Here is a 16,913-nt window from a genome sequence, read left to right as displayed (position 1 = left end):
CTATTCTTCCTCCAGGTAGTATTTTGAATCTTGTGGTTATCCAGCCATATAATAACTGTAATAGCTAGCACAGTCAGCCAGCTGTAATTGTACTGGAGTTTTATTTAATTTTCTTGGTGACCTGGGTTTGCTGTTTATTTTGTTGGGTGTGTAATTGTGCCCCTAAGGAGATAAGGACACAGGACATGCACATCACGATAGAAAGAAAATAATGCTCCAGCCACTTTTGATCTTAAACTAGGTGAAAGAAAAAAAGAGATATTGACATCTTAACATGTGTGTATCCTGCAGCATTCCGCCAATAACATTGGTGACATCAGATGTGCTTCTTGAGCATTTGGCTTATGTTCTTCTTCTGCTAATAGGCTCCTAGAAAACATTTCATGCTTTTGAGCCTGATGCTGTATAAACTTTTCCTAGCTGGGAAATAAACACAGAATTATGAATCTCCACCCAGAAAAGAAAGGGAGCCTCCTTCTCACATGCATGCTTTCTGGAGTCCCATGCAAGCAACCATCAGAGTAAAGAGAGCAGCTCTTTTATTTCCTCCCATGAACATCTTATGGGACTGGGCAGAGGAACAGCTACCCCAATCAATTCACCAATGGCAATTGGGTCAGTAAGGTGTGGGATGGGAATTTGCCACAGGTGAAGGTAAAATACCAAGACTTTATTATCCTCCGGTCCTTTCAGAAGATGTCTGTGAGTTATATAGTTTCCCAGGCAATTTCAGGGGCAGCTTCACCCATGCTTGGAGATGTGCCTTGAAGTTTGAACTCAGCTATGTTTTTATTAATTTCTTATTATCTAATGGAGAGCAGCCTGGATTTAAAAAAGTTCATCCTACGTGGGAAGTGTGTCCACACAGTGGTTAGCCTGTGTTTAAATTGCAGTTGTGCAGGATCAGGCTTTACTGTGCTAGGAGCTGCAAAGCAGGAGGGAGGTCCTGGCTGCTGTCCCAAGCAGTTTTCAAACTAGTGGAAGTAGAGAAGTAAATGCATACTGGAAAGAGAATTGGCATATATTGGAGTCACAAAATATATTTCATTTCAAGAGACACCTCAGGTGATTGATCTGTCTGTAGCACAGTATTTTCATTTCAAAGAATTCATGACTTACAGCCTTTTTCTAGCTGTTTTAAGAAAAAAGTAACTTGACAATAAAGGTCAATTAGGACAATTAGGAAATTTGAACATGTAATTTGGAAAACACTCAACTGCATTTTTAACATCTTCAAGCTGTTTATGTTTTATGGAGTAATTAAATTATTTGAACTAAGTCACTGTAACTTCAATGGTTAATTATATCTCAAGATGTTAATTTTCATCTGTAGAGCAAGTTACACAGTCCATGCTCTCAAATAAAATCTTAATGTTTATCTTGAATTATTACACAGTTATGCTGGTTCTAATGACATTTCCTTTCTTCAGGGTAAGGGAGAATGTCTCCAAACGTGCTGACAGGTAGATGTTTACAAGTGCTGGTGATTTCAGGTTTTATTGTGACCTTTCAGAGTCATTCCTGCATTTGCCGTAGACTAATTGATTAACATTTCTCATTGTTTTCACCAGGGATTAAGTGCTTTGTATCCATGCAAATTTATGTTCTTGCTGTTGCTTTGCTCACTCAGTTAGTCCATACCTCAGCTCTTCATTTAGTGCAAACTTTCTCTGCCTTGTATGGTGTGATACGAAGATGTGATATTTCTCCATGTTTGAAAATTATTCTGAGCTTACTAGACAGCAAATGCTTTATATGAGGAAAAACATATTAGCTGCTCATGTAAATGCTGGGGATTCTTTTGATAGTTAGGACTATCAGATTATCAAAGCCTTATACTAACATCCTGTCTTCTGCCAGCTGCCTGGGACACCTCAGAATTCACTTAGTCTCTTTATATATATATATATATGTATAAATATAATTTTTTTCCCCTTCTATTCAAAATGCAAATACAGCATTTATGTATTTCACAGAATGGTTGTGAAAAGAAACGCACTGAAGACTGGAGTGGTCAAATATGTTAACATGGGTTTCAGAGCCACAGAAAATGCTCTTAAACAAGTTATGCTTTAAAAAGTTGTGAATTGTTTCTTGTGGGAATTGTGGCAGAAGTAGACTTTATGGAAAAAATTGAACAAGAACTTTCTAAAGAGCAGATAGGGTCTGTGAAATCTGAGACATGCCACTGTAAGAAGAGAAACAGCATAGGAAAGAAGTGGTCAAATAGGATGTTACAGCCAGTGTCATTAGTGGATAGTTTGTAGATATTTTTTTTTAATCTTGTCTGCTCGCATAGTTTTGATTTATTATGTGGATGTACAATTTTGTCACCTCAAGGGGTATTTTATATCTAATCTCATAAACTAAAGGATTTGGAATCCTAATCAATATCTGCATAGATGACTTCAGAGGGAAGCTTTCGTGTTACAGGAAGGATTTGGTGAATCACTAGATGGTGCCCTTCTGTGTCAGGCAGCATGAAATAACTGCCCAAATGCAACATGAGACTTTGCTACAGGAGTTGCCAGCTCTTGGATGAGTCCTAGAACAGAGGTTTATTCCTATGGATTAAGGTTCTAGCACTTTCTTTGTTAGTTTGCTTTTTTTGTTGAGAGTAAAGTATCAAAATTTTGACCAGTACTCTGGCCTATATTCATTGCCTTTGTTCTCATCTTTGTTTAAAGTGGGCATCATATGTTGTATTTCTTGTTTTGAATTGAAGCATGTAACAAAACATCCATTTATGAAATATAAGTTGCAATCTCTGTCAACACTCATCTAACACAGTGACTAAAGCAGCCCAATATAACACTGGTTGGGATAAAAATTTTATTATTATGTGATTACTACTTTAATGCTATAAGCATGAAAAAATTACTAGAATAATTTGCCATAGAATTACAGTGAGTAGGTATGAAATATTAATAAATAGAAAGCACATACTGCATACTAACTTCATATGAAACATTGAATTAAAGCCATTTGCCATTTTTAAAATAATACTTCAAAAATGAGGCCTCATTAGATGACATTTTTTCAAAACTGAGTTTTGATCTAGTTCCGTTTTTAATAGATAAGTTGAAAACTCATGACAAAAGGAAAGAGGATGTTAATGGAATTATTTACAGACTGTTAGCGACACACATGCTAGAAGGCTTCCCACTAATAGTTAATTTTATTACAAGTTATACATAGACTCCTGTTCAAGAATATACTGCAGAAAAGCTCTTAGCAGACTAGCTGGCACATGGCTGTCAAACACTTTGAAGGAATGTATTTGGGATTCTCTACCCACAGCAAATTGGAGACAAACTGATCAGAGAAAGGGAAGCAGGAAGCAATGACTGAACTGCCAACACACCTGGTCCTGCTTCCTCATCCCCACAGTGACACTTATGCCAGATGTGCTGTCCCTGCAGGACATAGCATGCTTTGATACCCCATTTTGTGAAATTCTTTGTACTCTGTGGATGAAAAATATCTTGTAAGCACAAAATATTAATTAAAAAAATGCTTTTTCCAGCAAAGAAATAGGGTGGGAAAACAATTATCTGTGTATAAAGCTTTGTTTGTACTTGAAACTTCTTATACAAATATGCTTTGGGTCTTCAACACAGAAAGGACTCAAAGCCCAGGTGGTTTAGATTCCGTACAACCAAGTAATGAAATAGCTATACTTGCCTGAAATGAAAAATATAATCACATCTTCCATTTTTCCAGTCTTAGGTTTCTAGGCTTAGTCAATAATATCTACTCATTTATCAGCCCCACACAAGACAAGTGGATTCTCGCACAGCAGCTCTCTCCCGCCCCGGTTCTATGCCCCGGTACCACAGCCCTTCTCAGGCCAAGCTGCCACGAGTGGCGAGGCGTCCTGCAGCCCCTGCCCAGCATCACTGGGGCCCGTGCGTGCCGCTTGCACCCCAGCGCTGCACAATGAAAGGATGCAGCTCTGAGGCTGTTTGCAGATGCAGCACTCTGTGGCAGTATGACTATCCTGGAGATACTTACGGTGTCTTCTTCCTTCAGTGTGACAGAAATTGTCACAGTGTGACAGACTGTTGTTTGCTAGTCCATTAGCATCAGTAGCAGCGAGGATCAGCAACTCGCTGCGAGTGCAGGGCTCCTTGCTGAATGAAGTCCTAACACAAATTAGCCTCTGTGCACTGAGAAAGAGATGTAGAAATGGTGGGGATCACATCCTGAAGTTTCCCAAGCTCATATTGTTAATTTTTTTTCCAGTTTGTAGTAGACCCTGAACAGATTTGATGTAAATTTTAGTGCCCACATTATTGTGAGAAGGAGCTCAAAATGGCTGGTTGCTCATACAGTTGATCTATTTTTAAATGAAAATCCTCTTTAACTCTCAGAATATCAGATTTGCCACTCTACCTTTCCATAGGGATCAGTTACATTTGGAACTGAAAACCTGAAAGACTTGGAGGGTGCACACTGTCTATATTTTATGGCCTGCAGTGAAGAATTCTTAACCTTTTCATTCTAGTTACTCTGATAATGCTTTCTCCCCATATCAAAATAAATTTTAATTGGTGCCTGCATCATGCTTTTGGACTCACTTAAGATGCTTCCCATTGAGACCTGTTGTTTATGTGAAATCAGCTACCACTGTTTTTCAGTTTACGTGAAGAGCTCTTAAGAGGAGGGTATTGCTGTAAAAGATTCCGGATTTCTGATTCCTGTCCCTCAGGATAAATTTCATTTATCTGCCAGGCTGAAATAACTAAGCTACACTTCAAAATAATTTGAATAGTAAAAATCCAATAATCCTAATTTACCAGTAACATCTCTAAACATTTATCTTCTATCCAGTTGGAATGGACTTCAACAGATCTGCGTGTGTTTAGCCATAGCAAGCACAAAGCACTGCCTCTGCAGCTGTTTTATCCTCACCCCGAGAATTTCTCTGTGCTGCTGACAGGAGAGGTAATTGGATGTTCTTCTTTTCTGGCAGGTACTGGACTGGATTGAAAATCATGGGGAAGCCTTTCTGAGTAAACATACAGGAGTGGGAAAGTCTCTACACAGAGCACGCGCACTGCAGAAAAGACACGATGATTTTGAAGAGGTAGCACAGGTAAGAGTCTGAATCAGAGATTTCTGCTTTCTGGCTTGATTTTTGTTACTCCTCTTGTATATTGAGAAAAAACTATTGCTGTTTTGGGTCACACTGCTCTCTCGAAACATTTGGAGCTGTCCAGGATCCTGTCTCCTAGGTTTGGAAGTTAGCATGCGCTGCAGAGCATGGTAGCAGCAGGACTTATAATCAGAAAATCACCACACTGGATTGATGGGAGCCCTCAAAACCTATAAGAAATTGCAAATGGTTTATGGGACAGTAACACAAAGTGTTGGGACACAGAGAAGGATGGTTATGAGTGACAGCGATAGAAGAATCAATTGTAACTCCTACAGAGGAAACGGAGGACCTTGGTGATAAGGTAGAAAGCAGCAGCAAGCAAAGCAGCAGGGGAAACACTAAGTGCATATGCAGTAAGAGCAACTACCCTTCCACTCTTTCTGAGAGTACAGTGTGTTACATGGAAAGGTTTTTTGTTTGGTCCAGAATGAGAGGCATACAGGTAGACAGTAGCAGTAGTAGTAATTTTCCTCATAGCACGGTGTAAGCAAGGTGTGTCCAGGAATTTTTGGTATGAAGCTAAAAGCTTCCACCTAAAAGCTTATAACTTTTCCTCAAAGCATGGTCATAGTACACATTTAATCATACACCCTATCTTTATTTATGGAATTTAAAGGAAAGAGGACAGTTGGTAAGTTCTTCCAGGAACTGAATAACTCTTTTTTTTTTTTTTAAGTATCTTGTGGCCAGAAATCATCCAGTCTCAGCTCTGTTTGTCAGGTCCTGTTACACCTTTTTGTTTTAGATTTGAAGCATCCTGTATCAGAAATTGATCTTCTGCAAAGGTACTTTGGGTATTTCAGATAAAATCCTGATTAATCTATGTAAAGCAGAATGTATTAAATGCTTTGTATTCCTGATGCACACAAGGCAGGTTATTGCTCAAATATTTCGTTGTGGCATAAGAAAAAAATGTATTAGACTTTAGTTTTGTTTTTCTGTAGTACCCTTCCCATGTGCTCACCTAGTTTAGTTTAAGATGTTTCCAGCAACAGGGACATACCTCTTTCACTGTGTGTTCAGGGAAACTATTTCACTGCCTGATGGTGGCTACTGGCTAGATTTATTTTTTTTTTCCTCTCCCTCACATTCAATTTATATTACTCTCAGCCTGTCCCCCTCACCCCCCCACCCTGTTAATATCCCCTTAGTCTTATTTATCTCTCTTAAGGAGATAAATGCCAGGATAGGAGATGAATTAACAACCCCGAAATATTTGTAGAATGTTAGCATGTCTTCTCCTATGTGCCTCTTAACCATGTTAAACATATTTAATTCTGCTAGGATGTTCTTATTAACCAATCCCTTAAATATCTTTTGTTATCTATTTATTTGGATCCATTCAGTTTGCCAGCATCCTTCTTTTAATTACACGTTCAGCTCTTGATGGAATAGTCTATTGCTTGGCTTGCTAATGAACTTCAGTGTTACCTTTCAGCTGTGATGGGATGTCTTTGCATACCATTGACAAATCACACAGCCTGAAAGCAGCAGTTCTGGATTGGTGGGAATCTAAAAATGTCATGGGATCTCCTGTGGATTTAAGCCTTCTGGCAATAGGTTTGACTTTCTAGAATTACCTTTTGCAAATTTAGTAAAATGGACCTTAGGCTGGAAGTTGCAAACCACGGTCCTACAAGGCCCCATCCAAAGGATGAGTTAATGGGAGGTTTCATCCTAAAATGAACATTAGGCGCCTTTCCAGAAGATGTGTTTAAGTTAGCTGTTATTGGATGCAATACTTAGGTAACAAATGAAAATGAAGATCATGTAATATACAGGAGCTGAAACTAGGTGATTTAATGTCCTTTACGGCATTAGTGTTTTCTAAATCTCCCTTCTCTGTGATACATTAGCTTCATAATTCCAGTTGCACCTCACATTTCTGGATGACAGTTAGATATTTTTTTTCTCTTTTTTACCTCTTTGAGTAGTACCTCACTAGAGATGTAGGAAACAAATTAATAACAGGTGAGAAAAGACAGAAAAATAACAGTCTTGACAATAGAGACAAGAGCAAGCTGTGTAACTGCACACGGAAACAACAACTCACTTAAGGCTTGCTCCACTGGATGATGTTATTTAGAGATACATCCCATCATCAAGGTTTAGGAACCTTACAGATGTGCAGCTTGCATGGGTAAATCAAAATAGAATTACTTCCCTTAAGAGTTTTCTAACCCCTCTGTTAGTCCTCCCTCAGCATTTCAGCATGTCTGTCTGTGAACAACTTTAGACACTTTTCACTTCACTTCACGAGACCAAATTTGGGGCAAAGGCTGTATGTATCTAGTTCATGGGATGACTGCATATGTTCAAATGAAGGTGAGTGTTTGGGAGGAGGATGGAGAGGAAAGAGAAAAGTATAGTTTGCATAGCTATAGAATCTCTTAGGTTCCTCTGAATGTAATTCTTTTACATCTTATGTGATATCATCAATGAGTATCTCATTGTTTTGCCCGGACAATTGTGAAGTCATGATCAGTTCTGCAATCTGAGTATGAAGTTTATGGTGCCTCTTAATTAGAAATAACGGACACAAGTCAAACACGGTTACTTCCTCCCTGGCTTTGATAGGAATAGTTTCCTCTGGTGCGTTCACACCAGAACACCATTGTTAATTTATGAGGCCTGCCTGCAGTGTGACATTGGAATGTGGTGTTGGCAAATGGACATGGGGACATGTGCTCGGGGGAAGCGAAAGGAATCTCAGGCTTTATCGGAGGTCAAGGACTTGAGAATATAATACTCTCCACTTTGAAAAGAGTAATAGTGAGGGTAAGAGGGGAGGCCATAAATTTATCACACCTGGAGTTTGCCTGTAGAAGCTTCTAGTGAGGTCGATTTTGTGGTTGGGGAATAAATCTACTCCCCACTCTGATTCTGACCAGTTTTAATTCTTCTGAATTCCCTTCTTGGTGCTTAACTCTTTAGAGTTGGTTGATAATTAATTAATTCTAACTTAAGTTTAATTATTTGTCATTTTCCTCAAGATAGGGAATATCTTAGCCATGGCTAGGGTGGGTAACTGGCATCACTGATTCCCAATATAGCCATATAATAAAGCACCTGTGCTAAAATCCTGGAACAAACTGATGAGTTTGCCCATTCCCCTCATCAAGATGTTAATTACAGGTGTTAATGAGAATAAAAGGAGTTGTGTTTATTTTTCTTAAAAAATAAAACAAAAAGTGCCTTACTGACGTACCTGGTGAGATTGACAGTATTAGCAATAGTATTTGCTATTGGCAGTTCTCTGAAAAACACCACCACCCCTTGGCCTGCCATACAGGATAAATTTATTCTCCAAAATCTACTTTCTTTTGGCTCTGATGTATTTGTTCTTATCTCCTACTGTTTCAGGAAGGCATTTGCAAAGGTCAGACTGGAAGCAATTTTTATGAATTTTCTTGGTATTTTCAACAGTGGGCAAAACATTCATGTTTTTGAATGCTGCTTAACTGCATGTAAAGAAGAGTAGTGTATCTGGGATTGCTGTGCTGAGAAATGCTCTGATTGACTGACCTGCCAAGGCACTAGATTGAGAGGTGGAACGTACTCCCTCTATGTCTGATTAGAAACTCCACAGATTTATAAATCTGGATGTAATGATCCAATCAGGCATGGCCCAAATAGATCACATTCCTACATACAGCTGTGCTTGGAAAATGTCAGTGATTTTAGAGTGCTGCATTGTGGGCAATAGGAAATAAAATTTGGGGTCCCTTTCTCTCATAACTGCTGTTTAGACAATGCTCTGGCAATTTTTCTGACTGTATTTATTCTACGTGGAACACACAGATGGCAAATGTTTGAATTTGGATTAAAAGCGTAACCTCCTGGGAGGGAGGTGGTTGTCTTGTGTATACCTGCGATGGTTTCTCAGCCAGTGCTGATACTGTTCAGAGGCTGCCACCCTGAAGATGCCAGCTTCAGTCCCAGTGCCTACCACACAGTGAAATTTAGTAGTCAGGAATTACCGATGAGGTGGGTATCAAGATCACCAAAGAAATACCACTCTGTGGATGTAGTTGCAATGTTCCTGCAATGACAGCCTCTGTGCTTGTCTGGAATTCCTTTGTGTGAACCAGGTAACCATAGTTCAGCCCAGTTATGATTGTAAATCCAAAGATAATTTCATTTTAGATTTTCTAACTTTTCCTTATTCAGGGCTTCCATCCTGAAAACAAGAGTGCCTTCCAGTTGGAAAATTCTGTTAATTGGCTTGCATTCCCAAAATCTCCCAGTGCCTCAGCACTATGGAGTTGAGCTGCATGTGTTGGAAACCTTTCTCCTAAGAGAGGCGCCAGAGATCATTCTCCTCCCTTCTGGGATTCCCAGCAACTGGAGGTGAAGCTGGCCTTCTCGACCTCCTGCTCTGCTCACAAAGAGCATCACTGCATTTGTGCTGGTGCAGAATTAGGGAATTACTGGGGAAACTGCTCTGTTAATCCCTCGCACTCTGCTGCCGCAGGACTAAGTGGGTTTTTGCTTTGAATGATCCGAAACAAGCATTTCTGTAGTCTTTCTGCATTTATGAGCTTTTCCATCAGATGTGCTGATAAGATATCCTATCGGGCAGATTTATCCACATTTTCGGCATGCGAACGCCCACCAGTACGTATTTCAACCTGCAGATGGCACTCGCAATGCATTGTAAAAGCCTTTAGCTCTCCTAATGCTAAACAGAGCTGATGTTTCTGATCCAAACTAACCAAACATTGTCTCAAAGTGAAATGAAGCAGAAGTGGAATCTGGCTCACATGCTGTCCCCTTGGTGTTCTCCTACCCCTGCCAAAACCTGCGTTGTTCAAGGTCATGCAGAAAAACAACCTTCCTGTTTTTTCTTTTAAATGCAAAGGTGGGAGGTCCGTGCACTAATGCAAGGTGGTGCTTGTCATCTGTGTTTATAGGATAAGCTGCTCTCGGATCTGTGGAGCTGCTTTCAAGGCTCTTGGGCCACATTATGCTCACAGCTATGACTGAATTTTGTATTCAGTACCTGTGTGCATGATACATGCAGTAGTTGGTTTGTTTTTCACTGAAATCCAAAGGCACTGATGTTTACACAGTAAAATATCACAACCCCAGCATGCAACAAAGCGCATGTTCTGAACAGCCTTGGTTCAAAAATGTGTGGAGTTGTCCCTCACCGAACACAGTAAGAAGCTTGGCTGGAGGCTGGGCTGTGGCCATCAAAGTTCCTGGGGCTTGTCTGTATACGCAGTGCGGCACCTCTTGGTTCAGGCCATGTGACTGAAAAAGTTTTGATTTAGGTGCAGGTTGGATCCTGTATTCCCGACTTTGAAGGTTTTACAGGATCTGTTTTGCCAAGGTATACATGTAATGCAGTGGACTATTCTTGAATTATTACATAGAAGGAGAGCCAGACAAAATGAGAACAAAAATGCTGAGCTTTGCAATATGCCATTTGGGAAGCTATTCAGTTTTCCCGTTTCCATGCTTGCTTTCCTCCAAGAGAACTTCTGGAAGATGATGGTTAAGCACCTGAACACTGACTTTGACCCGTCAAAATTAACCTTACATGTACATATAAAGTTCCTTTAAGATTCAGCTCTTTCTTCTATTCTTCTCAGGGAGGTAAATGTATTTCCTGCAAGGGAAGGCTTTCAGAGGAGACCTTGAAAGCCAAGGCCCTGTATCCTCTGCTAGAGATCAAAGATCAGGTGATATTCTTCATCTGAGAGGCAATTTGTGTGCCAGTGTTCCTGTCTAGAGTATTCCCTTCCCCCATTGTATTGTTCCTAATACCCTGTCAGTTCAGAGTTTCCAAAAATCTCTTGGAGATAAAAAGAACTTTAAGTGTAAATATGTTGAAAAATATGATTATATTGTTTGCCATGTGAAATATCTAGTGGATTCAGTAAGAAATCCTGCAGGTAAAAATGGTATTCTGTGATCTCTCAGTCCCACATAGTTTTACTTGAACTGCTTTAAAATGAAGTGAGGTAATGGAATAGTCAGGCCAAAGCTGAATTGCAAACAGCTACTTGTTTGGCCTTCAGGATAAAAACCTAGTGCTTTCCCATACAAATTCCAGCTCTGTTGGATGTCATTGTTCTGAAGTTTGGCATGAAGTACAGTACTGATGTAAAACAGCTAGGCATAAATTAGGAGCCCATGTTGATAATGAGCACTTAGGGAACATTGTCCCAGGGTGATTTTTTTTTTAATTATTATTACATCTTTTTTAAAATTTTGTGACCTACCTGGTTGTTGAAAGGAATAGCTCACTGAGCGTACTGGATTTTTCTCTTTGGGTTGGGTGACTAAAATCCTATGCAAGATGAAATATTAGGCCAAAGCAGGGAGAAAGCAGACAATTAAACCTGGTAAGAACTATGCTCAAAGTTAGCAATAATAACTGCGGTTTCAATAATGCCAAATCTTTTTAAAAAGAACAAAAACATGAGACAGGCAACAAAAAATCACTGCTACTCTTATCTTCATCCTCCTTTGCATGGTCATTAGCAAGTTCTGAAGCTATAATCTGTAGTTTCCTGTTCACTTCATTTATGTAAATGTATTCACTTCTACACAAAGAGGAAAAAATGCCTATTGGCAGCAGATTACACAGGCCTTTGCACCATGGTGCAGGAGCCCTGGGCTCCAGAACTCTTGGTTTCTTCTCCTGGCTGGCAGCAGGCTGCATCTGGCAGTCACAGGCAGCAGAGAAAAATGAAACTGCCTATATATGGATTGTCTGTGAAGGTTATCTTGGGACTTCTGGATCTAAAAACTTCTAACAGCATAGCTGAAGAGCCAGATAGTTTATCATGGAAGCAATAATATAACTTTTTGCATGAAGTCTAGCAGTTTCTGGGTGATTCAGGACATAACTGCATTGGAAGTGCAGAGATACTGAAGCTGTTCTGCACAGCCTGAGCCAGGAACCAGAAGGGCTGAGCAGTATAGCGGTGTTAGATGTGATGCTATGGGGACTTGACTGCCAGACCTAAGTCAGAAGCAGGTCATGTAAGACATGTTTTCCCTGAGGAAGTGTGAGTACGCTGTGGATATCAGTACTGTGATCCATTGCATGATCTAGACATGCCCTTGGAGAGACTTCATCAGCAGGGACTGCTAAAAGAGTATCTTGGCTAATCTTCTGAAAGTTTGGATAGCAATGTAATTGAATTGGTGGCTGTTGGTACTCCACAATAATAGGGAAACTTTTTTTTAGAGAGGCCCTATAATGGCACTGAAATCTTTGGGTCACTCGCTTGAAGATCTGTGCTTATTATGCCGTGTCTCTGAGTTTGCATTTCAGTGTATTTCTCCTTAAGCTAGAGGTGATTGTCTTTTCTATTTCTTCTCTTTCAAAATCATGTGACAGCTGGATCTTTTCATTAAACCACATGCACTTTGATTCATAATCTATATACTCCCTATAAAATCTCAAGGCCTGGCAACACAATATATTTTTTGACAATTGCCAGGAGCTAGCTTCCTATTGCTGGTTTATTTGGGTAGGTTTATTTTTGCGTCTTAAAAATATGTTCATTTAATTTGCCTAAAAATGCAAAATGCTCTTCCTATGGCAGACTGGGAGAACAATGAAGCTATTTGAGAAATATGTATTTTTAATTCTAGAGGTTATGGAAAATGGAATTTCTATTGTGTGGGCAATTCTGAGTTTTTGAATTTGTTTCATTTTGAATCAGAAAAGAAAGCCAAAACTTCCTAAAGAAGAAAAATCCCAGAATTTGTTTTTTCAAGGCCATAAATTTTGTAAAGAGAAAACTGGAAAATTATAACACTGATGTGCTATATAACATGCATACTAAAAATATATTCAGTATGGTACTGATGTCTCAACTGAATAAACATACAGCTTAAAAAAAAGATATTTACCATTGGCAATTTCTGTAAGATATACACTCTTTGATGAACCACTGCTGTTTTGACTGACCTGAGTATGTTGGTGGAAACCATTGTCATCTAAAGATTTTTGATACCCTCTGATCATTTTTCTTTGTTTTCTTCTTATTGGCAGGTCAGTGGGTTATCAAAATATACCTATTGATTCAGGAAGATTAATTGCAACGATGTCCAAATCTCATTTGTAATGATGGTGGACTAGTATTCTTCAGTTCAATGTCTTGTAGCTATTTATAGCGGCGGGAATCACGGGGAGAAAGGCGACACTATGAATCTGACCAGTGTTTTCACTTTCTGATTTTGTCACAGGGCAGTAAAGGAGCTGCCTGTGGCTGTGCTGCTTCCTCCGGGCCAGCCAGTGGTGTCTTTAGAAGAACAGCACAACATTAGCCACAGCAACTGTATTATGACATTGCTGCAAATCACAAATATGCTGCTTTGCAGACATTCGGTGAAGGAAATCTCATGAAGATTAAGCCAATATCAAAGAGATTTGTATTCAGTAACAGAGCAAAATGATTTCCACAGACAGGTTTTCGGTATTCATTATCACTGTGCAAATGTTCTGGGAATAGACTAACTGGGTCCAATTGATCACTCTGCTGCACAGCATTTAGAACAAAATCACACTTCCAATTTCAGAGAAATTGGTTATAATTAACTTGTTCTAAAGAGTAGCAAATCCAGTTCCATGGCTGTATCTACATGGCAGAGAAGCTGCTTGGCAATGTGGTTGTCCCTTTCTTCCTATCCCAGGTCTCGAATTGTCCAGATAAAGGATATCCTTTCATTCTCACATCAGGCGTCTGAATTGCATTGTGAGACTATTGCAAATGTTTTATACTGATTATGTACACATAGAAAGTATTCAACCAACATTTTATTGCATATAAACATATATTTAAAATTTATTTCCGTGGGACAGAGCTCAGATCTCAGTTTTCCTTGTATAGAAATAGGGCAACGTCAGTGAATTTATAGAGGTCTTTTAGAATTACATGTGTGTGAAAAGGGACAAAAATCTTAATGTGTGCATGAATAATTCACTTGTTGATTCAGTGCGTGTAATCCAGCCATTAATATTGCCCTCCATAACTGTGGTCTCTGAGGTCTGGTTTTGCATAACCAAGCCCCAAGAAAGCACTGGTTTGTGTCACTATGGAAATGGCGTATGGTTTAAGGCATTTCAGCATCTTTGTTTAGTGTCTGGTTCAGAGCACTACTACATGCAAAAGCGCAGGTTCCTCTCCCTGTACTGCCTTTGCTGAGCTAGGGAGAGGAATTCTAAGATGAGAAGAGCAAGCAGAATCAGCCTTCTTAGGTCACTACGCTTAAAATGAAGCTTGTTTGGGGAGAAAGAAATTGCCGAATATGCAAGAACTCAGGGACTGAAACAGGAGGTGTTTCTCAACTGGCAGTGAGTATGTGCACGTGTTTGTCTAGCACGGTTGCCTATATTAGTATGCAGCTAATACAATAGAAACCAATATGTGCTTCAAAACAATGACATCGTGTCCTATTAACATGCAACCCTCATTATTATTAGTGTTTTGTTCAATGCATAAGGGTTGTTTGTTCTGCACAGTGTAAGTAACTCCTCGTGACATTAGAGAGATCCACATCTATGCAGCAAACGGAGAACAGAGCCTGCTTTTGCCTCCCCCGGAGTAATATTAGGACTCACTGCAGAAGTGCACAACGTAAAAGGGCGTTTGTGACTCATTAATACCAGGGAATGGAAAGTGCAGCCATCACGTTAAATGTGTCAACCTGAGAGCTGAAGCGAATGCATTGAGTGTTTGGTGAAATGAAGGGTGTTTCGGCACGGAGAGAAGAGATGGCTGAGAGCACTATCTTTTGGCAACTGGTTCCTCACTGTTTTATCTGTGGCCAGGATTTATATTGACAACCAGAACTTGGATTTGTCAATGCCCACACATCAAAGTTGAGTGTGGGAAGGACCTGAAACATGCAGTGCTCCACGGTTTTATTTTGAAATAGACGATATTAAGGTGGGAGAGAGGTCCAATACAAATTCACTGTTACTTTATGTTATTTTCTGGGGTTTGTTTTAGGTTCAAAATGGACCTGGTTGAATCCTTTTTAAAATCAGGGATAGGTGGGTTTTCCCCCCACAAAGCGGGGAGAAACACATCTCTCATGTGAAGAAAGGCTTAGGAACTTGGGTCTCTTTAGTCTAGAGAAAAGAAGATTGAGGGGGGATCTTATTAATACTTACAAATACTTAAAGGGAGGATGCCAGGGGGATGGGAGCAGTCTTTTTTCAGTGGTGTCCACTGATAGGACGAGGGGTAATGGGCATAAACTTGAACATAGGAAGTTCCATCTTAACATGAGAAGGAACTTCTTTACTTTGAGGGTAGTGGAGCACTGGAACAGGCTGCCCAGAGAGGTGGTGGAGTCTCCCACTCTGGAGACATTCAAAACCCACCTGGACGCCATCCTGTGCAACTGCTGTAGGTGACCCTGCTCTGGCAGGGGGGTTGGACTAGATGATCTCCAGAGGTCCATTCTGTGATTCTGTGAAAGGTGGCTCAAAAAAATACTGCCCATCTAGGAATGCATTCACACCATTCCTCCTTTGTAAAAAGTAACCATGGCTTACTCGTTTCACAGGGTGGCAAGCTGTCCTTCCCAGTGCCAGGCCCTTTCCCAAAGGATTCATAGTTTTATCAGTGCCAAAGCAGAGTTCCTCAGTGATGGGCTCCGGTCCCGCTCCACTCCTCTATCATGCATTGAAAACTAAATGGGAGAGAAGCAGCCTCACAGCGAAGCCAGGGCTGTGCAACCACGCTGAAATATCAGTCAACTCACCAGAGTGTGTGCTCCCCCTTGGGACTGGTAATTGGGTCACTAGGTCATTTAACCATTGTAAATTTAGTCTTCGTGTAGTTGCATGTATATGTGGGACAGAAAAAAAAAAATACTTCAGAGCAGAGAGCAGAATCCAATTTGTACGCTAGGATAGGGACACAAAATGAGATTATTTTGAGATGAGAATGGTGAGGGGAGTGTGAATTGCTGCTTGGACCTGCTGGGCATGCCTCCAGGGGTGGGGGCAGGTGCCCAGATCCTGCTGCTTGGGGTTTGGCACAAAACTGGGACTCTGGGATAGCAGGCAGAGATAGATCAAAAGACAACTCAAAGAGAATTTCTCTGATCTTTGTTTTTGTCTCATATTATGTCCAGTCTTATCCTTTGGGGACCTGATTTGGGATTTTTGGAGGAAGCAGGATTGGATAGGGAGAGGGAAGGATTTGGCAACATTTAATAAAGAATACACTAGAAATCTCTCACAATTTTTAAGAGTGAAAAATTTGGCAGATGTTGACTACAGAGGCAATATCTCATATGCCTGCAACATTCTTGGAGATCTACCACATGCCAAAAAATCAATGCATTTTATAGCATGAAGATTTCTGGTGGGAATACTGTTCTGTACCAGATCTCTCATTGTAAGTCATTATTAAGATATATTTGTCTCAGATCGTGTGTGGCCACTTAATAAGAGCCAGAAATAAAAAAAAAAAAAAAAAAGTTATCTTTCTAAATCTTTGTTGTGATTATGGATAACCTGAATTGAATTTCACACAGTAGAACACGTTTTTTAAATGCAGCCCATATGAATGCTTTCTGACCAACTGAAAAATGTTAGTTCCTGTCTGGAACTTTTCTACAGTATATGAGTAAGTCTGGTGTAACATAAATAAATAAAATGGTTTATTACTTCCAGGGTAGTGAAAACCCCTTTTATTTTTCCTCATTATAAATATGCAGTACATCTCACTAGCTGTTACAGAAGATTTTAATCTTTTTAAGTTTTAGGGAA

The 16,913-nt window shown here is 39.9% G+C and overlaps 1 protein-coding gene across 1 annotated transcript in view; it reads left to right on the top strand.

Moving 5' to 3' along the window:
• The window catches only part of KALRN (kalirin, RhoGEF kinase), a 359,509-nt gene that overhangs the window by 112,731 nt on the left and 229,865 nt on the right, over positions 1-16,913 (top strand). Inside the window, exon 10 of the mRNA XM_009887315.1 lies at positions 4,976-5,098. Within this exon, the coding sequence (XP_009885617.1) occupies positions 4,976-5,098 (123 nt within the window). The remainder of the gene's footprint in view (positions 1-4,975; positions 5,099-16,913) is intronic.

This window comes from Charadrius vociferus, unplaced genomic scaffold (assembly GCF_000708025.1).
Source record: "Charadrius vociferus isolate BGI_N301 unplaced genomic scaffold, ASM70802v2 scaffold385, whole genome shotgun sequence".
NCBI lineage: Eukaryota > Metazoa > Chordata > Aves > Charadriiformes > Charadriidae > Charadrius > Charadrius vociferus.
The sequence above is the reverse complement of the archived record's forward strand: the minus strand, read 5'-3'. Positions and strand labels throughout refer to the sequence as shown.